The sequence below is a fragment of the Bufo bufo genome, chromosome 1 (assembly GCF_905171765.1).
Source record: "Bufo bufo chromosome 1, aBufBuf1.1, whole genome shotgun sequence".
Taxonomy (NCBI): domain Eukaryota; kingdom Metazoa; phylum Chordata; class Amphibia; order Anura; family Bufonidae; genus Bufo; species Bufo bufo.
The window spans coordinates 443613301-443637121 of NC_053389.1; the positions used below are offsets into that span (position 1 = coordinate 443613301).

A 23821-nucleotide genomic window follows, 5' to 3' on the forward strand; every position below is an offset into this window, starting at 1 on the left:
TGTTCAAGGTATTTCTTGGAAATAAAATCATATTCTCTCTCACTACCTGGTTGTCGACACATATGTACCACAGATAGGCTTGTGCCCAAGTGTTGCCCTGGGTACTGGGGACCTGACTGCATGGGTAAGTACCAGTAGTTTAGTGTCTATATGTTTGGTAACCTAACCTCTCTGCTTCTCAATATTATTTTCACATAATATATTTTAAGTGGCTAGTATGTGCTCAGTGGATTCCACTTCCACCTTTACTTTCTTAGAAATCTTTGTAGGGATTGTATAAGGGTAAATAAACATGGCTGCTTTCTTACAGAAATGGCACCACACCTTCCCACAGTTTGTATATGGTATTGCAGCTCAGCTCCATTGAAGTGAATAAGGGGGATCTGCAATACTAAATATAGCTGTGGACAGCTGTAGTGCCGTTTCTGAAGGAACTCAGCCCTGTTTTTTTTAATGCTGGACATTTGCGGAACGGAATTGCGGACCCATTCATTTCTATGAGGCAGCACGATGTGTTGCCCGGATCCAGAATTGCGGATCCGCACTTCCGGGTTCGCAATTCCGTTCCCGAAGAAAATAGAACATGTCCTATTCTTGTCCGCAATTGCGGACAAGAATAGGCATTTTCGATTAAGTGCCGGCGATGTGCTGTCCGCAAAATGCGGAACGCACATTGCCGGTTTCCGTGTTTTGCGGATCCGTAAAACACACACGGACGTGTGAATGGAACTGAAATAAGATTCTCAGAATCAATTTTAGGAGTTTTTTGTAAAGCTAGCCATCAACACATAATATTTGATTATTTGGCTGACATCATGATTCCTTAATGATCTATTACACTGGAATCTAAAGGGGTTGTCCCATTACAAACACAGGACAGAGAAATAGTGACTGACTGTCGAGGGTATAACTGCTGGGGGCCCCACCATTCACGAGAACAGGGACCCATTTGAACCGAGCTGCGGTCACGCATGCACATTGCTGCTCCATTCAACTCTCTGGGAGTGATGGAGATGGTCGAGTGCTTGGATCACAGAGCCCCCATTCTCATGATCTGTGGGGGCCTGACCACCACTATCGTGTGGATAGGGGATACGCATTTATTATGTACTTAAACCCCTTTAAGTGAGTACATATGACATAGTTTATATCCAGTGAAACAAAAGATATCACAGAAAAGAGTATCTCCCCCCCCCCCAAACGTAGATGCCTGGCAACTGTATACCAAGCGCACTATGCATTACATTACTAAAAAGTCATGTTGAAATCACTGCAAAATACATTCAGGGGGATTTATCAAAACTGGTGTAAAGGAAAACTGGCTTAGTTGCTCATAGCAACCAGATTCCACTTTTCATTTTTCAGAGCTCATTTGGAAAATGAAAGATGGAATCTGGATGCTATTCCTTTAAACCAGTTTGGGTAAATCTCCTATTGTATTATACATAGTTACATACAATGCATTCAGAAAGTCTTCAGACCCTTTCACTTTTTTGTTATGTTGTGGCTTTGTGTTAAAAAAATAAATAAATCACCCTCCCCACACTCCCCCTCCCCCCGTCAATCTGCATTCAGTACTCCATATTGAGAGACAGAATTTTAGAAATTTCTGCTAATTAACAGGAAAAACTGCAGTAACTATTCAGACCCTTTGCTATGACACTTGAAATTTAACTCCGGGGGCTCCCGTTTCTCTTGATCATCTTTTAAATGTTTCTACATCTGTGGCAAGTTCAGTTGATTGGAAATGATTTGGAAAAACACTCCTCTGTCTATATAAAGTGTCACAGCTGACAATGCAGAGTAAAAACCAAGCCATTAAGAGGAAATAACTGCCTGTAGAGGACGGAGACAGGATTGTGGGAAGGCACATATATGAAGGGGCCAAAAATTTCTTCTGCACTGAAAGTCCCCAAGAGCACAGTGGCCTCCATAATTTTTACATGGAAAAGGTTTAGAACAACCAGGATTCTTCCTAGAGCTGGCCACCCCACCAAACTAAGTAATCAAGGGAGAAGGGCCTTGGTAAGCAAAGTGACTAAGAACTCAATGGCCACTGTGGCTGAGTCTCAGATATAATGCATTATTCTAGTTACTTGAAGGGGCCCCGGAGCCCACAAAGTGTTGTATTTGAGATTTTAAAATGAAGTAATTATTGGATTTACTTTCTTCCCTGGACTACATCCTTTGGAAGCAATTGCCTATGTGATGTCCTTCCGTGTGACTTTTTAGCCTGGTAGTTGTTTTTTGTTCCTCCACAACTCTCCTGACTTGTTTAGCAAGCAAGATCAGGGAGATTGTGGCATCGGCTGCAGCTACCCTTATTTGAAAGCTTTCAATAGTGTTGTGCCTACAGAATAACCACTAAAGGTGAGCCTCTTTAATCTTTGAGGTGTTGACCATACATTACCATGACATAATAACCCTATAAGTGCCTTTTTAACCCTCTTGCGGCTACATGCTCCTTAGTAAAAATACACATGATAACCTGCCTGGAGTTTGCAAAAAAGCACCTAAAGGACTCTCAGACTGAGAAACAAGATAGTCTTGTCTGATGAAACCAAGATATAACTTTTTGGCCTCAATTCTAAGCATCATGTCTGGAGGAAAACAGTCACATCACCTGCCTCCAGTGAAACATGGTGGTGGCAGCATCATGCTGTGGTGGTGTGTTTCAGTGGCTGGGACAGGGAAACTGGTCAGGGTTGAGGGAAAACTGAAAGTACACAGATATTCTTGATCCTGATCCAGAGTACTCTGGATCTCAGGCTGAGCCAAAGGTTCACCTTCCAACAAAACAATGACCCTAAGCACACAGCCAAGACAACACAGGGTGGCTTAGAGACAACTCTGTGAATGTTCTTAAGTGGCCCAGCCAGAGCCCTGACTTGAATCTAATCGAACATCTCTGGAGAGACCTGAAAATGGCTGCCCACCGATGGTCCCCATCCAATCAGACAGAGCTTAAAAGGGATCTGCAGAGAAGAACGGCAGAAAATCCCCAAATCCACGTTTGCAAACCTTGAGGCTCCATACCAAAGAAGACTGAAAGCTGTGATCACTGCCAAAGGTGCTTCAACTAAATCCTGAATAAAGGGTCTGAATACTTAGTGCATATCAATGCTAAATTTTAGTTTTTCCTTTTCAATAAATTAGAATAGATTTCAGACATTCTGTCATTATTGGGTATTGAGTGCAAAATTATGGAGGAAATACTTGAATTTTATTTTAGCACAAGGCCACAACATAACAAAATGTGAAAAAAGTTAAGTCTGAAGACTTTCCGATTGCAATGTAGTTTGAAAAAAAAGACACGTTCATCAAGTGCAACTTCTCATATTATTTGCGTTTTGCACATTCTGGAAAAACCTGCCCAAAAAAATTTAAATATACACTGGAAAAAAAATAAAAAAAAATAAATAGGAATTAAACTTACCGGTAATTCGGTTTCCATGAGATCACCAAGACGACCACAAGGAGATTGACCCCTGACCCTGTACGGGCAGGAACAGAGAAAGGTTAAAAGCCCCCCCCCATCACCAGTGCTTTCCAAAATTATCAGAGTGAAAAAAGGTGGGGGGGAAACTAAAGGACATAATATATAATTATTGGGTATTACATCATACCCCCAACAATAATAGAATATAAGAAGTGAGGTAATAACAGGCCGTCATGGTGATCTCATGGAAACTGAATTATCAGTAAATCTAATTCCGATTTTCCATATCACCAGGACGGCCACAAGGAGATATTCAAAATTACAATATTAAGGGGGGGGGGGGGGGGGGGCTACTGCCTGAAGGACTTTACGTCCGAAAGACAGATCAGCAGAATGAGAAAAATCTAAACAGTAATGCTTTACAAAAGGTATGTACATTTGACCAGGTAGCGGCCCTGCAAATATCAACCAAGGAAGCCCCAGCTCTCAGCTTGAGAGGAAGACATGGCTCTAGTCGAGTGGGCTTTCAATTTTGCTGGACAGGGAAAACCCTGAGAGGCATAGCAATGGGAAATTGTGCACTTAATCCATCTAGCGTGGAAGATCTGGACAACCCCCTTCCTTTGCTTTTTGTGACTTCCAAATATCTCAGAACAGTACGTCTGACGTCTAAAGTGTAAAAGACCTCCTCCCCACTATTTTTTGGATTGTTGCAAAAGGATGGAAGGATGATCTCTTGGTCTGTGTGGAAGTTGGATACCACTTTGGGCAGAAAACCTGGGTCTAACCTGAGCACTATCCTATCCTCCAGAACTTTAAGATAAGGTTCCCTAATTGAGATTGCACATCTGCAAGGCGACTGGGGGAGATTCAAGCATTTAAAAAGACAGTCTTCTAGCGGCTCTAATGGACTCATAGTTAAGCCTTTTAGAATGGTATTGAGGTTCCAAGAAGGTACACAGGATCTTAGAGTAGGTCGTAGTCTTGCTGCCGTTCTCATGAATCTTCTGATCCATCTATGGGTTGCCAAGTCCGTATGAAAGAAGCAACTCAGAGCTGACACTTGTACCTTAAGAGTAGATGGTCTAAGACCCAATTCTAGACCCTGCTGAATCTTCGGTCTAGTTAAATTTGGAGAAGATTCTCCCGACCAATAACAGTACCTCTTCCAGATCTTTAAATACAGTTGCAAGAAAAACTATGTGAACCCTTTGGAATGATATGGATTTCTACACAAATTGGTCACAAAATGTGATCTGATCTTCATCTAAGTCACAACAATAGACAATCACAGTCTGCTTAAACTAATGACACACAAAGAATTAAATGTTATCATGTTTTTATTGAACAAACCATGTAAACATTCACAGTGCAGGTGGAAAAAGTATGTGAACCCTTGGATTAAATAACTGGTTGAACCTCCTTTGGCAGCAATAACTTCAACCAAACGTTTCCTGTAGTTGCAGATCAGACATGCAGAAAAGTCAGGAGTAATTATTGACCATTCCTCTTTACAGAACTGTTTCAGTTCAGCAATATTCTTGGGATGTCTAGTCTGAAATGCTTTCTTGAGGTCATGCCACAGCATCTCAATCGGGTTGAGGTCAGGACTCTGACTGGGCCACTCCAGAAGGTGTATTTTCTTCTGTTTAAGCCATTCTGTTGTTGATTTACTTCTATGCTTTGGGTCGTTGTCCTGTTGCAACACCCATCTTCTGTTGAGCTTCAGCTGGTGGACAGATGGCCTTAAGTTCTCCTGAAAAATGTCTTGATAAACTTGGGAATTCATTTTTCCTTCGATAATAGTAATCCGTCTAGGCCATCGGTGTCAAACATGTGGCCCGCGGGCCGCATGCGGCCCGCAATGAATATCTTTGCGGCCCGGCAGTCTAGTATCTCTGAACATGAGCGCGCTGCTATCGGCGCGCTCATGTTCTCTCAGCAGCACGGGGAGAAGGAAGCTGTCCTCCCTCCCCCCTGTGCTGTGCTGCTGCCGCTGCCACCAATGAGAAGAGAGGGGGGGAGGAGGGGCGGGCGCACTGCGTCACCAATGAGGAGAGAGGGGCGGAGGAGGGGCGGGCGCACTGAGCCACCAATGATAGGACTATTCCCATTTCCCACACAGAGCGGCGCCCAGCGATGTCTCAGCACTCACCATTAGTCCTGGGCGCCGCTCCGTTCGCCCGCAGTGCCCCATTACTGTCTCCTCTCCTGCTCCACATGCTGCTGATTACTATCGGAGCGATGGGAGGAGACATCAGCTTCACTAGTGGGCGTTCCTTCTTCCTGGCTGTAGCGCTGTCCAATCGCAGCGCAGGGAGAAGGAACGCCCACTAGTGAAGCTGATGTCTCCTCCCATCACTCCGATAGTAATCAGCAGCATGTGGAGCAGGAGAGGAGACAGTAATGGAGCACTGCAGGCGAACGGAGCGGCGCCCAGGACTAATGGTGAGTGCTGAGACATCGCTGGGCGCCGCTCTGTGTGGCCTGATAGTGAAAGTCAGTCTTTAACACAATACAGGAGGCGGGTGCCGGCAGCAGAATCGCATTGCCGGCACCCTGCCGCTGACAGGGAGCTGCGATCAGAGGCAGTTAACCCCTTAGGTGCCGCACCTGAGGGGTTAACTGCTGATCTGCCAGTACCAGCCTCCTGTATAAAGGGGTAATTTATCATTGGTGGTGCAGTGTGCCCCCCCCTCAACCCCCCATCCCATTAAAATCATTGGTGGCACAGTGCGCTAGCCCCTCTCAACCCCCCCAGTATTAAAATCATTGGTGGCAGTGGCCACAGGGACCTCTCCCCTCCCCCTCGTTGGTGGTGCAGTGGCAGCTTCTGATCGGAGCCCCAGCTGTGTAAGCCTGGGGCTCCGATCAGTTACCATGGCAGCCAGGATGCTACAGAAGCCCTGGTTGCCATGGTAACATCCCTGATGCTGTGTGCACAAGGCACAGAGCAGCAGGGACAGTGTGAAGTCCTATTCACCCTGATAGAGCTGAATAGGACAAGGGATGAAAGATCCCAGGTTCTCGCCCCTAAGGCTACTTTCACACTTGCGTTCAGAGCGGATCCGTCTGAGACTGATCCGCTCATATAATGCAGACGGTTGATCCGTTCAGAACGGATCCGTCTGCATTATATTGTAAAAAATTTTATTTATTTTTTTGATGCGGCCCACATAAACTTAAATTTTGTTTTTTTTGGCCCATGTTAGCCTTTGAGTTTGACATGCTTGGTCTAGGCCCTGATGCAGCAAAGCAGCCCCAAACCATGATGCCCCACCACCATACTTCACAGTTGGGATGAGGTTTTGATGTTGGTGTGCTGTGCCTTTTTCTCCACACATAGTGTTGTGTGTTTCTTCCAAACAACTCAACTTTGGTTTAATCTGTCCACAGAATATTTTGCCAGTACTGCTATGGAACATCCAGGTGCTCTTGTGCAAACTGTAAACATGCAGCAATGTTTCTTTTTGGACAGCAGTGGCTTCCTCTGTGGTATCCTCCCATGAAATCCATTCTTGTTTAGTGTTTTACGTATCGTAGATTCGCTAACAGGGATGTTAGCATATGCCAGAGATTTTTGTAAGTCTTTAGCTGACACTCTAGGATTCTTCTTCACCTCATTGAGCAGTCTGCGCTGTGCTCTTGCAGTCATCTTTACAGGACGGCCACTCCTAGGGAGAGTAGCAGCAGTGCTGAACTTTCTCCATTTACAGACAATTTGTCTTACCATGGACTGATGAGCAGCAAGGCTTTTGGAGATACTTTTATAACCCTTTCCAGCTATATGCAAGTCAACAATTCTTAATTGTAGGTCTTCTGAGAGCTCTTTTGTGCGAGGCATCATTCACATCAGGCAATGCTTCTTGTGAAAGGCAAACCCAGAACTGGTGTGTGTTTTTTATAGGGCAGGGCAGCTGTAACAAACACCTCCAATCTCATCTCATTGATTGGACTCCAGTTGGCTGACACCTCACTCTAATTAGCTCTTGGAGATGTCATTAGTCTAGGGGTTCACAAACTTTTTCCACCTTTACTGTGAATGTTTACATGGTGTGTTCAGTAAAAACATGGTAACATTTAATTCTTTGTGTGTTATTAGTTTAAGCAGACTGTGATTGTCTATTGTTGTGACTTAGATGAAGATCAGATCACATTTTATGACCAATTTGTGCAGAAATCTATATCATTCCAAAGGGTTCACATACTTTTTCTTGCAACTGTATATGGCTGATGTTACCTTCTTTCTACTTGCCTTAAGAGTAGAAATGACCTTATCCGAAAGACCCTGATGCCTCAGTACCTCGGTCTCAGGATCCAAGCAGTTAATTTCAGAAATTCTGGGTTGGGATGATGGATGGGACCTTGATGTAGAAGGTCTTTCCGGAGAGGGAGAGGCCAAGGACTGGAGGCTGAGAGACTCTTGAGGGAGGAGAACCAACTCCTTTTTGGCCAGAATGGAGTTATATGGATGATGGTTGGATTTTCCTCCAGGATCTTCTGAATTACTCTGGGGATTATTGGTATCGGGGGAAAAGCGTAACATAGATTCCAGTTCCATGTGGCGAAGGCATCTACTATCCAGGGATTGCCCCTGGGATCCAGAGAACAAAATCTGTTTACTTTTTTGTTGTCCTTTGACGTGAAAATATCTATGTCTGGAGTCCCCCATCTGACTACTATCATCTGGAAGACTTCCCGATTCAGGGACCATTCTGTCTGGTCCACCGTATGACAACTGAGATAATCTGCCTCCTTGTTTAGAACCCCCTTGAGGTAAGCTGCCGATATGGATCTCACATTTTCCTCTCCTCAGTGAAATCTTTTGTTTGAAATCGATAGGAGTATTTTTTTACTTTGTTCCTCCCTGATGTTAGAGGTAGGCTACCGTAGTTGTGTTGTCTGACAATATCATTAGGTGTTGGCCTTGGAGGGACTTCTCTGCTGCCTGTAATGCCTGCCATACCGCACTCAGCTCCCTGAAGTCTGATGATTGGCTGCTTACCGAAAGAGGCTATGAACCCTGGTAATAGGAGTCCTAAAATTTTTGCGCCCCAGCCTGACTGACTGGCATCGGTCTTGATCTGTATGTGAGGCGATTTCCTCCAGGACACCCCCCGAGAGAGATTGTTGTCTGTCATCCACCAGTTTAAAGATGACTTTACCTGGCTTGGGAGGTGAACTCTGAAGTCCAGAGATTTCTATTGTCTGTCCCAGATGTCCAAGATCCAGGACTGCATGGGATGGAAGTGTAGATGGCTCCACATTACGGGTGGGATGCAAGCCGTTAGAGTACCCAGTAGTCTCATAGCTTCTCTCAGGGAGCAGATTTTCTTTCGCTGGAAGGACTTGACTGCTGGATGAAGGCAAGATTATTGGGGATTGATAATCCAACCTAGTTCTTTCAGGGTATTTAGAAAGGTGTCTAAGTCCGTAAGCACTTCATGTGCTGTATCTCCCACTAGTAGAAAATCGTCTAAATAGGGGATTACATTCAGATTCTTGTGTCTTAAGAATGCCACTATTTCGATCATTAGTTTGGTGAATATTCTGGGAGCCAAGGAAATCCCAAACGGAAGAGCAGTAAATTGGAAGTGGCCAATGCTGCCAAGCTGGTCTTTTACAGCAAATCTTAAAAACTTCTGAGAGTTATGGGGGATTGGGATGTGGTAATATACACTTTTTAGGTCCACCGTACACATTCATGTGTTCTTCTTTATCAAGGGACTTAGGGATTCTATTCTGAATTTCCTGTAGGTTATGTATTTGTTTAGGAATTTTAAATTTTTTGATCATCCGGAACGACCCCTCTTTTTTTTTTTTACTAGAAAGAGGCTGAAATAGAATCCCTAACCCTGTTCTGAGATGGGGACTTGACTTACAACTCCAAGATGTATGACTTTGATGTTTTCCCAAATGCCACGTTGAACTTTTCCTGATCCCAGATTTGATACTAAAAATCTTTTGGGGGAAACTGAAGAAAATTATATTTTGTAGCCAGCACGGACTATTTCCTGGGTCCAAGGGTTTGATGTTACCTTTTCTCAGGTTACCTTTTCTTCAGTCTTCCCCCCCACTTTGGCATCATTGCTTCTCAGAGGGTTTATTCTGGGGATTAAGGAGAAACCCCCGCCTCTGCCCCCTTTGTGGTAACTCCAATGGCCCAATTTGCCTTTCCCTTTGTAGGATCTGTCCTGGCCCTGAAAGGAACAAAAGGGAGCTTTCCTTCTATAAGGTCTATCTTCATGGAAGCCCTTCTTTTAATCCGAGGCCTTCTCCAAGATTGTGTCTAGGACCGGCCCAAAGACGTATTCCCCCGAAAAAAGGGAAGGGAGCATAATTTCATTTTTGATGGTTTGTCCCCAGACAAGGATTTCATCCAGAGGGCCCACCATGCTGCTTTGGAAAGACCTGCATCCTTGGCTGAAAATCTGATGGATTCAGCTGAAGAGTCTGCTAGAAACGCTGTTGCCGACCTAAGGAGAGGTATAGAATTTATTATCTCTTCTCTGGAGGTTTTATTTTTCCAAATGGGATTCCAATTCGTTCAACCAGAGAAACATGGATCTACCAAGGTCGCTGCAATGTTGGATTTTATACTAAACATAGATGCTTCCCAAGATTTACGCAACAGGCCGTCCGCTTTCCTTTCCATAGGATCTCTTGCATCCTCAAAGGGCAACAAGGTTTTCTTATTTACTTTGGCGACCTGTAGGTCCATCTTGGGAATCTCAAATAATTTAGATTCAACCGGATGAAACAATAGATGGCTTTTGTATTCTCTGGAAATACCTAGCCTCCTCTCAGGCTCTGACCATTCTTCTAGGACCATTTCACGTATATTCTCGTTAATCGGGAATACTCTGGCTCTCTTGGAACTCAGACCCCCAAACATTTCCTCCTGAACGGAGTGAGGGTTTTGGATGTCTTGTACCACCCCCATGGTAGTTTTTACTGCTTTAAGGTGGTCCGACATATCCTCAGAGAAAAAATATAATTTTTTCCTGCCCTCCGATGTTTCAGCGTCAGAAAGGAGGTCTTCTTCCTCCCAGAGCATGGAAGAGGAAGCCTCATCACCCATATCTTCTGAGTCAGAAGAGGACATAGGTGATCTTTTTTGTCTTTTTGGAAGCAAGGGTCCCAGGTTGGACTCCAACCTCTGGGATAAAGAAGCTCTAACTTCATCCTTAATCATAGAGCATACCTCATCCAATAGAGAAACCCGTTCTTCCTGGACAATATTGGAAATGCACTGCTTGCAGATATTTTTGGAGTACCCATCCAGTAACTTTTTAAAACACGAAATGCATTTTGTTTCTTCTGAGCCTCTTTGGCAACCTATGAGGCGAGAACAGACCAAAAAATTTTGAAGGGTAAATATAACTGCCAGGGAGGACACCACAGTGCACAATAGCAGGCCACTAAGTAGTGAATCCCAAAGAGTGCTTAAACAAAAGTAATCCCCGCAGGGAACTTACGGGAGGCTGAGTAGGAGCATCGAGCTCTCTGGGCGATGGTGGTTCCGGGACTGACATGTGCTGTGGCCAGGAACGGGTTCGCTGACGCCACTTTTAGTGCAGTGTCTGGGTCAGGTGGATAATATATTCTGTATGTGACGTAACGCCAATTGCAGCGAGCACAGGGTACTATCCCAGGGCCCTTCCAAGGTGTTGTAAAATTGGCCCAGATTAGGAAAGCCAGAGTGGTGTAATGGCCTATAATGTCTCTATAGTTTTGTGGTAGTTGTGTCACGGTATCTCCTACCTGGGTACGGCTGGACTCCTGGCTCCTGGTTCCCTTGCAATAAATTTGAGTGTAGTGATAGTAGGAGTAATAGAGGAATTCTGTATAAGAAATGACCAGACCTTTAGATGAAGTTCAAACGTTTCTTTACTTGAAATAACTTGCATCCAAGCAGTATACATCTTTGGTCTCTTGGTCCCAGCAGGTTTTGGCAATCATTAGCAGGAATGAGTACTTCTGCTTTAAATGTGGAGCTTGCAGGATAAAACGTCTGCTTGGTAGCTCTGTAACTATGGCAGGATTAGCTTCTGCACTTATCTGGTGCTTTCTGCTGTGTGGGGACAGACTAGCTGAGGAGGAACTGGCTTCTCCTAGGACTCTGGACTTATCTCACAGACAAATTCTCAGGGGATGCTGTCTTCCTGGAACTTTGGAGGTTGTCTGTAGGTTCTGCTTTCCTCATCCAGCTGAGCTGAAGGTGCTCAAGCTGGGTATATGGCAAAGTCTCAGCCGAGACTAGATCCTTGCTGTCTTCCCTATACAGGGGTTCTCCTGGACACTATCACACAGCCTTCCCCTAGCAAGGGGGAGGCTACACTAACACTAACTTCCTTCTCCACCCATGCTGAAGGATGTGGGACCACCCCACCTCTCCACAGAAGGGGAGCTGAGCTGGAATAATCTATTCCAGCTCAGATACACTAAACTCTAGCTTGTACCTGCCAATGGGTTGCTGCCACCTACTGATAACCAGGCAAATTACATGAACAATTGCTAACATAGTTTTGCATGCACATTTGTGCAAGACATAATGTAAATTATATCTGATGACATTATAAAGGCTCTTAGAAGATAGTAGCAGGGTAGAGGCATGTAATAACACAACTCTGAGGTGTTACACATGGTGAACCAGATCAGTCCAACACATGGCTCCTCACTTTGCCGGTCGGCATTTGTATAGAGATCCTTGCCACGCATCGCCGCCTCCCACATCACTTCCTGGACACACCGGAAGTGACAATATACACAAGCGCTAATGCGCTGGGTGCGCGCAATCTGCTTGAGCCACGAAGGGCCAGGAGGAGGACGCCACCTCGGGAACAGGCCCCAGATTAACCAGAGCGAGCCCTCCCGCATATCCCAGTGGTTCCAGGATAAGTGCTGATGCACCCTTCTCCTCACCAGGAGATCCACACATGCATAAATGTTCCACGTTCCTCTTCATCTCCCTGTGACCACAGGGAGACTTTTCTCTGCCCTGGCCTCTGTAGGGACGGAAAACACTGGTGATGGTGGAGGGGGGGGGCTTTTAACCTTTCTCTGTTCCTGTAGAGGCCAATCTCCTTGTGGCCGTCATGGTAAATTTAAATTGACACAGAAAAATTATTTTGGAATTATTTGGGAATAGTCTGTCGTCGATCAGCTGAATGTCCTGGGCTATGGGCCAGGCTCAGACTGGCCCACAGGGGAATCCCCCGGTGGGCCCCTGAGCTACGTGGGCCCCCTAGTCTCCCACCCCCTGCACAAGTGGCACATAACACAGTAGACTTACTGCCCTACATTTATATATTTAATGTACAGCACCTCAAACAGCCTATGTTCATATAAAAACTTGTTAGATTTTTTATTATATTTGAATGTATCTGTACGGTGGGCCCCCAAAATAAGTTTCACTGGTGGGCCCTAGGTACCCCAGTCCGACACTGCTATGGGCAATAGCATTCACATAATTAAACTATTCTCTAGAGTACATAAAAGTTAGCCTATCCTGAGGGTGTCATCACTTAGTAAAAGCTGGAGCACTTCTGTAGAAGAGGTATCTCTTCTACAGTTAACAGTGTCTTATCCATACTAGTTTCCTTTTCCTAAACTTCCTGCACATAAAATTGAGGGACAGCTTGTTAGAATAATGTTTGGGCATTGTTTCTGCTGTCAGCTATGTGAGTCCAAATAACCCCTGTGCTTATCTTAAAGCGTTAGAGACTGGCTTTGAAAACATGCGTAACAATCAGTTCCTTCCTGAGCCTGAAAGTGGCAGCGGACAGGTTCTAAAGGTGATGACAAAGTAGACTTAACTATCTGTTCTGCATTTCCTCAGCAGAGAAAACTCATCCTAATTAGTAACCTATTAAACGGCACTTGAAAGTGGGACAGAATGGCTTTTATCTTATGTGTTTAAGATTGTGACCATTGACTGACACACATTCACATTCTGCATTCACTAAGGGTGCAGATAATTCAATATATACAGGGGTGTAGGATGGAAAGCAGGGCAACACCTTCATGGAACAGGGTCTTTCTGGCTGTTTGGTGGATAATGCAAGATAACCCTATTTATACGTACAATATTAAGAAAGATTGTTTTGCTTTTAAGGTTCTGAAACATTTTTATGGAGTGTGATTAAAATACATTATTTTTTTCTATAATTATACCCACCATTCAACAAGTCGCTCAAATGCAACATATTTTACAAGCTAAATACCATTTAGTTCTCCATCTCACAGGGTGTCAAAAAGAAAGATATATGCAAAACCAAAAAAAGCTCGATAAGGAGTTGTCAGAAGTACAAAAACTCTTTAAAGTTGTACAAGAAGATCTTGTAGCTGCAAATAAGGAATAAAGCACATACCTGCTAATTTATTGGCCTCTCCAGCTTCACCACTCTCCGGTCTCTACTTACCTTCCTGAAGTGTTAGCAAGTGGTGTATAGACTGGTGTTGATGCAAAATGCTCCAAGTTTATTAAGAGGCAAAGGATTCTTGGCGCATCGGTCTTCAGTCCGCGTGCCAGAAACTCAACTGCATACCAGCTATGAGCTGACATAGATTTGAACTATAATTTACACCAGTTTTTGGCATAAATCTGATATCCTGCAAGAGATCACAGCCCTTCTGCTAAGCCCGACCACAAAAAAGCTAGTGTGGCATGCTGAGCAATTTAAACAAGCGTGCGTAATCTCACATCAGGCCTTGAGAAAGTGTCATGGACGTAAAAGGCCATAGACCAAATGCTGCGTCTATATCCCGTGTTTTTCTGGCACTTTGAAAAAAATTGCCACAAAGATTTCGTTAAAGTCACTTGTCTGCCTTTTGGATGTTCTGGTCTTAGGTGTCATACTATACAACTGTACATCGTGAACTTTTAAACCAGCCACACTTTCTGAGCAGTCATATTGCTTTCAGAGCAGAACCTAGAGGACACGGTGCATGTTAGCACTAGACTTTCCATACACTTCCTGACTCCGTTGTTGCCCCTTTTGTTTTTCATGTACTTCAAGCAGTTTTTCTATACAATGCAGCCCCTGCTCCCCAAGGAATTCTGAACTATGACTCTCTCATTGCCCTGTCATTCTTGTGGAATTTTTTCTGTAAGCACTTTCACTTGTATTGTCAAAGGAGACATATTAAAAATGATGAGGGTCAAAATGAATTTGCTTGTCAGCACATTTTTCTGTTTATCCACTTTACAACAACCTTAAAGGGCATCTGTCAGCAGATTTGTACCTATGAAACTGGCAGACCTGTTACATGTGTGCTTGGCAGCTGAAGACATCTGTGTTGGTCCCATGTTCATATGTCCCTGCATTACTGAGAAAAAATATGTTTTATATGCAAATAAGCCTCTAGGAGCAATGGAGGCGTTGCAGTTACACCTAGAGGCTCTGCACCCTGTGCAGCTGCAGCGCCCTCTGCACTTTGACAAGGCCAGGAGTGATGATGTTTACACTACCTCTCCCTGTCAAAGTGGAGTGGGTGTGGCAGTTACAGAGAGAGTAGAGCCTCTAGGTGTAACTGCAACGCCCCCATTGCTCTTAGAGGTCCTTTTGCATATATTAAAACAATTTTTGCCAGCAATGAGGGCACATATGAACACGCTTAGAAGACGATACATAAAGGATCCAGGGGCGGACACACTGTTGCAAGCGGCGACGGCTGTTTCGCGCGTGGGATCGCGCTTCCTCAGGCCGCTGTTGCAAGCGGCCCGAGGAAGCGCGATCCCACACGCGAAACGGCCGTCGCCGCTTGCAACAGTGTGTCCGCCCCTGGATTCTTTATGTATCGTCTTCTAAGGAAGTTCTAATAAAGCAGCAACATTTTTTCTACTCTGGTGAGTGCCGCGATTACTTCAACCTTTCGCTCCTTATCGTGCATCATTGCCTCAACTTCTGTGTACCACACTTACGGTTCCTTACCATTGAAGGCTACGTCAGTGAAGGCAGTGCCGCCTTGCATTTACTCTCTCACACACATATGAACACGCTGACAGATTCCCTTTAACCACTTCCCATCTGGGCCATTTGCCCCCTTCCTGACCAGGCCTGATTTTGCAAAACTGACATCTCACTTTATGTGGTAATAACTTTGGAATGTCTTTACTTATCCAAGTCATTCAGAGATTGTTTTCTCGTGACACATTGTACTTCATGATAGTCATAAATTTGAGTCAATATATTTCACCTTTATTTATGAAAAAATCTAAAATTTACCAAAAATTTTAAAAAATTCACAATTTTCTAAATTTCTATTTCTCTGCTTTTAAAACAGAAAGTGATACCTCATAAAATATTTATTACTTAACATTCCCCATATGTCTACTTTATCTTGGCATCATTTTGGAAATGTCATTTTATTTTTTTAGGACGTTAGAAGGCTTAGAAGTTTAGAAGCAATTCTTCAAATTTTTAAGAAAATTGCCAAAACCCACTTTTTAAGGACCAGTTCAGGTCTGAAGTCACTTTGTGGGGCTTACATAGTGGATACCCCCATAAATGACCCCATTGTAGAAACTACACCCCTCAAGTTACTTAAAACCGATTTTACTAACTTTGTTAACCCTTTAGGCATTCCACAAGAATTAAAGGAAAATGGAGATCAAATTTTAAAATTTCACTTTTTTGGCAGATTTTCCATTTTTTTGATTCAATAATTTTTTTATTAAGTTTAACAAGGTATAAAGGAACATAAAAGCCTCAGGCATTCCCGATTGGCAAACCATATAATGTATCACTTTAATACAATAAATGCCTGTTATCAGCGAAGTTAGCATTGATTAGGAGTAAGTGGCTACCTAAGTCTACTATTTCCTAAGCCAATGGCCAACCTTCCCAACTTCCAACAAACCTTTCCCAGCCCAAGACAATTGCAGGCTCGCCTGCTTGCAAAGGGGCCTCCCTATATCTCGTCCGTAGTGTTAAAATTGGACACTGTAACTAGAGTCTGCCCACGGTTTCCAATTTAGGAGGAATTTACTATACCCCGCTCCTCCCATAGCAATAATTCTCTCATACGTATAAGAAGTGTTAATTGCAGCTGTCAATTCAGCTATATCTGGTATATCTTGGGACTTCCACTTACGTAACAATAGTAGCTTCGCTGTTACACAAAAGATACAGTGAATGGCCCTTAAGCGGACCGGTAAAGCGCCAAGACCTATTAATAGTAAGACCACTTGCGGTGACCAAACCACTCCCCGTGGCATAAGTTCAGCCAATAACCCTTTACATTGCGACCAATATGCTTGTATCTCAGGGCATTGCCACAAAATGTGGTACAAAGTACCTCTACCCCCGCAGCCTCTCCAACATCTATCTGAGACCGAGTCATACATTATTGCTAGTTTATCCGGGGTATAATACCACCGTAGAACCGTCTTAATAGCAGATTCCACATGGGATACGCATTTTAAATGTTTGTGTATCATTCCGAGGGCCTGCCGCCATTCCGTTTCAGAAATAGACAGATTCATGTCCTTCTCCCACGCCACCATCAAATGCGAACGTTTAAAGGACTCTGAGTGAAGAATGGTATTGTAAAGGGATTTCAGGCCTTTCAGACCACTGGTAAGATACAACCTAGCCAATCTGTCCACTTTTACTCCGGATGGCCGCAGGCCCTGCAGAAAGTGACGAAGCTGGAGATACTTAAAGAACTCTTGGTTAGGAATAGAGAACTTGTCCCTGATCCACTGAAATGGTTGCAACACCTCTTGCACCAATAAATCTCCTACAGTTAGTATACCCGCTGACGCCCAAATCGACAGATCTGCTTGGGGAAGCAATGCGCATATAGTTGAAAAGGGGAGAGAAGCAATTGTAGGGGGACTATCTGCGTCTGCTAGGACGTGATACCTGGACCACGCCTTCAAGGATGCTGACACCACCGGGCCTAACTGTGTGGGAGTGGGTATTGTCCAAAATGGCAGGTTTAACAGACCCTCCAAGGAATACGGAGCAGCCTGGGAAGCCTCGAGCTGGACCCATGGTAGATCTTGAGAGGGTTTAGTCCACCCCTTTAACATGGAGACTAGCGAAGTAATGTAATATATTTTCAAATCAGGTAATGCTAGGCCCCCCCTATTGCGTTCCCTTATCATTATTTCTCGAGCTATCCTAGGATGCTTCCCGTTCCATATATATTTAGATAACAATGAGTGTGCTTTAGAGAAAAATTTATCAGGGATGGAAATTGGTAGGGTGCGGTACAAGTATAAGAACTTGGGCAGGACAAACATTTTGAACGCGGCAATCTTCCCCAACCACGAGGTGTCATATTTGGCAAAATCCGAGAGTTCCCTTTCCGTGGATTGCAATAAAGTCTCATAATTCTGGGTATACAGCAGGCTTTGGGATGAGGACACATTTACTCCTAGATATTTAATGCTATCCAATCTCCAGTCAAGCTTCCATAAGTTTTGCAAAGTTCCTACCTGGTGACCCGGCATATTAAAAGGCAAGGCCTGCGTTTTGGAGGCATTCAAGTGGTAATATGAAAGGACCCCATATTGGGAAATTTGAGCCATTGCTTCCTTTAGAGACACTAGAGGGTTGGTTAGGGTTAAGCAGACGTCATCTGCATACAGGGAAATGACATGAGAACATCCACCTATAGTAACCCCTGTTATGTCGTTGTTCCTTCTTATCGCCTGAACCAATGGCTCCATGGCTATTATAAATATAAGGGGGGAAAGGGGGCACCCCTGACGCGTCCCATTTGTGAGCTCAAATATATCAGATAAGGCACCATTCACAAATGTCCTAGCCGTAGGATTGCTATACAGTGCCTTAATGGCTGTGAGTATGTGTCCCGTTATCCCCATAGTTTCCAGTACTGAGAAGGCAAAGGCCCAGCGTAGCCTATCAAAGGCCTTCTCCGCATCGAGAGCAAGAGCCAATGTAGGGATCTTATATCTCTGGACGTGGTGCAAAATACCTAGGAGGCGTCTTGTATTGTAATAAGTCTGCCTGGTCGGGACGAATCCCGCTTGGTCCACATGAATGAGTGCTGGGAGAATTTTAGCTAACCGAGTGGCCAATAATTCCGCGTAGATCTTTACATCCTGGTTTAGCAGGGAAATTGGCCTAAAATTTTGGGGCCTGTCCGGTTCTTTGCCAGGCTTGGGGAGAGTTATTATTAGAGCTTGCAAATTCTCCGCTGGCAGGGAACCACGATTCATAGCTGACTGACAGAACTCTTTTAGAAAGGGGCTAATGATCTGTTTTAGTTCCTTATAGTAGTGACTGGCAAAGCCATCCGGGCCAGGCGCCTTGTCTCTTGGAAGGGACGTGATCACTGCTTCCACCTCCCCGGCCTCAATCGGAGAATTAAGACCTAGAAGCTGGGAGCTATCCAATGCGGGTAACTCCAGGGACCTAAGATAGTGGTTAACTTGAGCATTGATCTCATCTGGCGTAGGTTGGGTATTACGCAAGTTGTACAAATCAGCATAATACGCCTTAAAGCCATTGGCAATATCTATTGGGGAATAGATCTTCTCCTGCGTATGTGGATGAATAATATGAGGTATTCTACTTTTAATACACCGGGCCTTAAAACGCGAAGCTAACAACTTCCCCGCCTTATTATCTTGTGAATAATAGGACGCCTTCGATTTTCTGTGCATTTTTTCAAAGGTGGAAAGCATATATCCTCTTAACTCTTGTCTGAGGCCTTTTATTTCCTCAGCCAGAAGTGGAGAAGGTCTCGCTTTGTTGTCAGTTTCCACCAGACGCAATCTGGCCAATATGTCTGTCATCTTGGCTTCCATGCGTTTTTTCCTAATCGCCCCCTGCTGTATAAAGGAGCCCCTAACGAATGCCTTATGGGCGTTCCACAGAGTTACGGGGTCTGTTTGCGAGGAATCATTTAGTTGGAAAAACTCCTTCACATCTGCCTCTATTTTGGACCTATATTGGGGATCAGCTAACAGGAATGGACTACTTCTCCACATATATGTTTGAGGGGTATTAACCTTTTCCGAGACTTCCAGAGTTATAGCCGCGTGGTCCGACCATTTGATATTTTCTAGGGAGGAGGCTTGCGCGTGTGGGAGAAGTGCTCTGTCCACCAGAAACATGTCCAGTCTGGAGTACATATTGTGAACTCCCGAGTGGAATGAGTAGTCCCTGGCGGACGGATGGTGTATACGCCACACGTCATAAAGTTCTTCTCTCCAGAAAGTATCTGCTAGGGAGGGGGTGGCCCTAGTTGTGGGCGAAGATGTGTCAACCATAGGGTCTGCGGTTACGTTGAAGTCCCCACAAACCACCAGTTTCCCCTGTTGCCTTTTTCTAACCACCTTCAAAACCTTGCGGAGGAAATGTAGTTGACCCTTATTGGGTGCATATAATGCTACTAATGTGAACATCACGTTGTTTAGTGTACATATCAGTATAACATATCTCCCCATAGTATCCGCATGGTCCGCTATATGCTTAAACGCAACTGTATTCTTAACTGCTATCATGACCCCCCTAGATTTCGTATGAAAGTGTGACTGAAATATGTGGGGGAACAGAGGGTGCTTTAACCTAAACGCATCACTTTGAATCAAGTGTGTTTCCTGAATTCCCAAAATGTCACATTTCAACAGTTTAGCTTCCCTCCACAGATGGGACCTACGCATAGGGCTGTTTAAGCCATTGGCATTCAGACTAGCAAAGGTTATTACCATTATATATCAGAATAAACAGCAATTGCATAGTAGTAGGTAATAAAGTAGAAATCAGACACGGAACGACTCCCAGCGAGGACGTCCGCGTCTTCCTGACCAAGGTAGCACTTGTGGATACAGGCAAATCATTAATACTCAACATCTGCAGCCCCCCAAAACAGAGGAGGTACGACAGCAATAACATCTCAACATAAAACAGACAGAGCCTAATAAGACTCCTTACCAAGTGTAGGGCAAATGTCCTGTCTGCAACCTAGGACAAAAAGGCATGCAAGGATGACAAAAACCTGTACTGACGTACAGCACCTGATTGGCAAGGTACACTCGCCCTGAAAGAGGCTGTATTCAGCGAACTCTCGACCAGTCTTTCCTGACTTTAGCAGGGGCCTGGTGTGAAGTTTCCTCAGCTGCGTGGACAGGGATGTTCCATCTTTGTAGTAGCTTCAGCCCCTCTTCCAAAGCCTTAACAGCATGGATCTCTCCCCCATGATGGATCAACAGGCGTACCGGGAAACCCCACCTGTAAGGTATGTCCGCGCTTCTAAGGGACGCTGTGACTGGTAAAAAGGCTCTTCTCAGTCGCAGGGTAGCCGCAGACAGATCCGCATATATGAGCACCTTGTGGAAAGGCGCAGGAAGGCCTCCGTTTTTCCTCGCAGATGCCAGCAGCTGTTCTTTGATTTTGAAGAAATGCACCCTAGCTAGTACATCTCGGGGTACCGACTCATCCAGGTGACGTGGGCGCGGTACACGATGCGCCCTGTCTATTTCCAGATCTCTCTCGTGACAGTCCGGTAACACCGCTTTCAGGAGAGACCGCACGTAATCCGGGATATCCTTGGGGGACACCGACTCTGGGATCCCTCTCAGCTTGATATTGTTTCGCCTGCTTCTGTCTTCCAGGTCGGCCATTTTGGCTTTAATGCTCTCCACCTCTGCTTCCAAATCAGCGTGCGCGTCAATCAACGCATTATGCGAGGCCGCAAAGTCCCCAAATTTATTTTCCAGATGGTCCGTCCGGGCCCCCAGATCAGCAATGTCTGAGCGTATCGGAGCTATTATGGACTTTATGTCCAATAACATTGAGCGCCTCTGTAGGATCAGCATGTCCCTCATGGCAGTGTCTGTGAGGGCAGTATTAGACACTGGTAACGCTTGCAGCGCCGCTTCCCCCTCATCATTTGGGGTTGTCTGGACAGGCTTAGTGGCCCCCCCCCGGAGGTGTAGAGACAGTCCCCCAACTGGTCTGTGACCCTGTAGTGTCCTGATGGCCCGAGGCGAGGTCCCGCAAAGTCCCGCCAGGTGAGTGGACTCTGCCCCCCTGGCCATATGCTTCGGTCAGATTTGCGGCTTCGTCTGGACCCCCGCCTACTTCCGTTTCTCCGTCTCCCAGACCCAGCTGGGTATGAAGCGCCGAGTCTGAAAGTGATCTCCGCAGGCTCGGTGCAGGGGAAGTCAGCGGCGCGTCTGTAGTCACTGCGCGCTTACCGGGAGGGCCTGTGTCATTTCCGGCGCCATCTTGGATTTCTCCGGCGTCTCTAAAAAAGTAAAACTTCGTGAGTTTAGGCTGCTTGGCCACCTTCTTTCTTCGCCCCGTCATGTCTGGGGATGTTTCTCCCTGCTAGGAAGTATAGTTGGGTCTCAGTGTTAGATGAGAAGTCCGCTTTTTGTCGCTTTAGACGGTGCTGGAGCAGGAGCTCAGGCTCTACACACCCATCCGCCTAGGCAGCCAGACCACGCCCCCCCAGATTTTCCATTTTAATCCAATTTTTTCTTTAACACATCGATGGTTAACAGCCAAACAAAACTCAATATTTATTACCCAGATTCTGCGGTTTACAGAAACACCCCAAATGTGGTCATAAACTGCTGTATGGGCACACGGCAGGGCGCAGAAGAAAAGGAACTCCACATGGTTTTTAGATGCCATGTCCCATTTGAAGCCCCCCTGATGCACCCTTACAGTAGAAACTCCCAAGAAGTGATCCCATTTTGGAAACTAGGGGATAAGGTGCCAGTTTTATTGGTACTATTTTTGGGATTTTTTGTTCGTTCATTATAACACTTTATGGGGTAAGGTGACCAAAAAATTGGTTGTTTTAGCACAGTTGTTATTTATTTATTTTTACAGCGTTCACCTGAGGGGTTCGGTCAAGTGACATTTTTATAGAGCACATTGTTACGGACGTGGCGAAAGCTAATATGCATACATCTTATTTAATTTTTACACAATAATAGCATTTTTTAAACAAAAAAATTATGTTTTAATGTGTTTGTTTTTTTTTGAGATTTTCTTATGTAGGGGCTCATTTTTTGCGGGATGAGGTGACGGTTTTATTGGTACCATTTTGTGGGATATACGCCTTTTTGATCGCTTGGTGTTGCACTTTTTGTGATGTAAGGTGACAAAAATGGCTTTTTTTGACAGTTATTTATTTACATTTTTTTATGGTGTTTATCGGACTGGGTCGATTATGTGATATATTTATAGAGCCGACCGTCACGGACGCAGCAATACCAAATATGTCTATTTTATTTTATTTTTTCTATTTTTAACAATTTTTTGTGAAACCTTTTTTTTTCATTTTATTTTTAACACTTTATTTTTTATTTTACACTTTTCGTCCCCCATAAGGTCATACAAGTCCTCTGGGGGACATTTACTTTACTTTTTCTTTTCACTGATTTCTCCTGTAACTGGGGCTGACATAGTAGCCCCAGTTACAGGAGAAATACACCCCCCAGAGAGGCTGTACAGTGCAATACAGCGCTGTACAGCCTCAGTGCAGGGCTGACCGAGGTCTGTGAAAGTCCTCACACAGCTCCTGCACTCTCCGATCCCGGCGGTCACATGACCGCCGGGCCGGAACAGGAAGCGCATAGCTCGGTGAGCGCTGTGTATGCAGTGATCCAGAAGGCAGGGACACCTGGGCACTGTCCCTGCCTTCTCTCTGGGTTGCCCTGCTGTCACTGACAGCGGGCAACCCGATCAGCAGCTGCACGATTAGCTTGCAGCTGCAGTTTCTGAATGGACATTCTGGAACGTCCATTCAGAAATAGAGAACCACCTCCCGGACGTTTATAGTCAATGTGCGGACGGGAGGTGGTTAACCAGTAAAAAAAAGACCAGTCACAGTCATGGTGACAAAACATCCACTACCTACATATTAGTATTCAGGTAGCAATAATGTCGCTATGATCTCAGACTACTGTTTCTCCCTTGGAGCAATATAGGGAAGTAACATCCTAAGAAACAGAAATCCAGCTTCCAGTACGAAAAGGTGGCAGCTTTTATTGAAGATAGTGCATTAAAAAACCAAAAGCTGTCATGAGTAAGGATCAGCACTTCACGATCCTTAAGGCGTAGACATGAATACCCTGTTTGGTTTTTTAATGCACTATCTTAAATAAATGCTGCCACCTTTTCGTACTGGAAGCTGGATTTCTGTTTCTTTAGATGTTACTTTCACACTTTGTTCCCAGCGTGCTCCGTGCTTCCTTCATTATCCAGGTGAGTGCACCCTCCTCTTTTTTTGTTCAATAAAGGGGAGTGCAACATATAACAACCATTAAAATTGTGCTGCCATTTAACTGCTGTGGGTGAGTGTGACTTTATGTGGCTAGCCACTTTATGAGGTCATACCCTTAGATACTTTGCAGATCTCTATAATTAGACTTCAGTTCAAATC

At 44.7% G+C, this 23821-nt stretch overlaps 1 protein-coding gene across 1 annotated transcript in view; it reads left to right on the top strand.

The window, feature by feature from the left end:
* The window catches only part of STAB2 (stabilin 2), a 175307-nt gene that overhangs the window by 18054 nt on the left and 133432 nt on the right, over positions 1-23821 (top strand). Inside the window, exon 3 of the mRNA XM_040407847.1 lies at positions 9-124. Within this exon, the coding sequence (XP_040263781.1) occupies positions 9-124 (116 nt within the window). The remainder of the gene's footprint in view (positions 1-8; positions 125-23821) is intronic.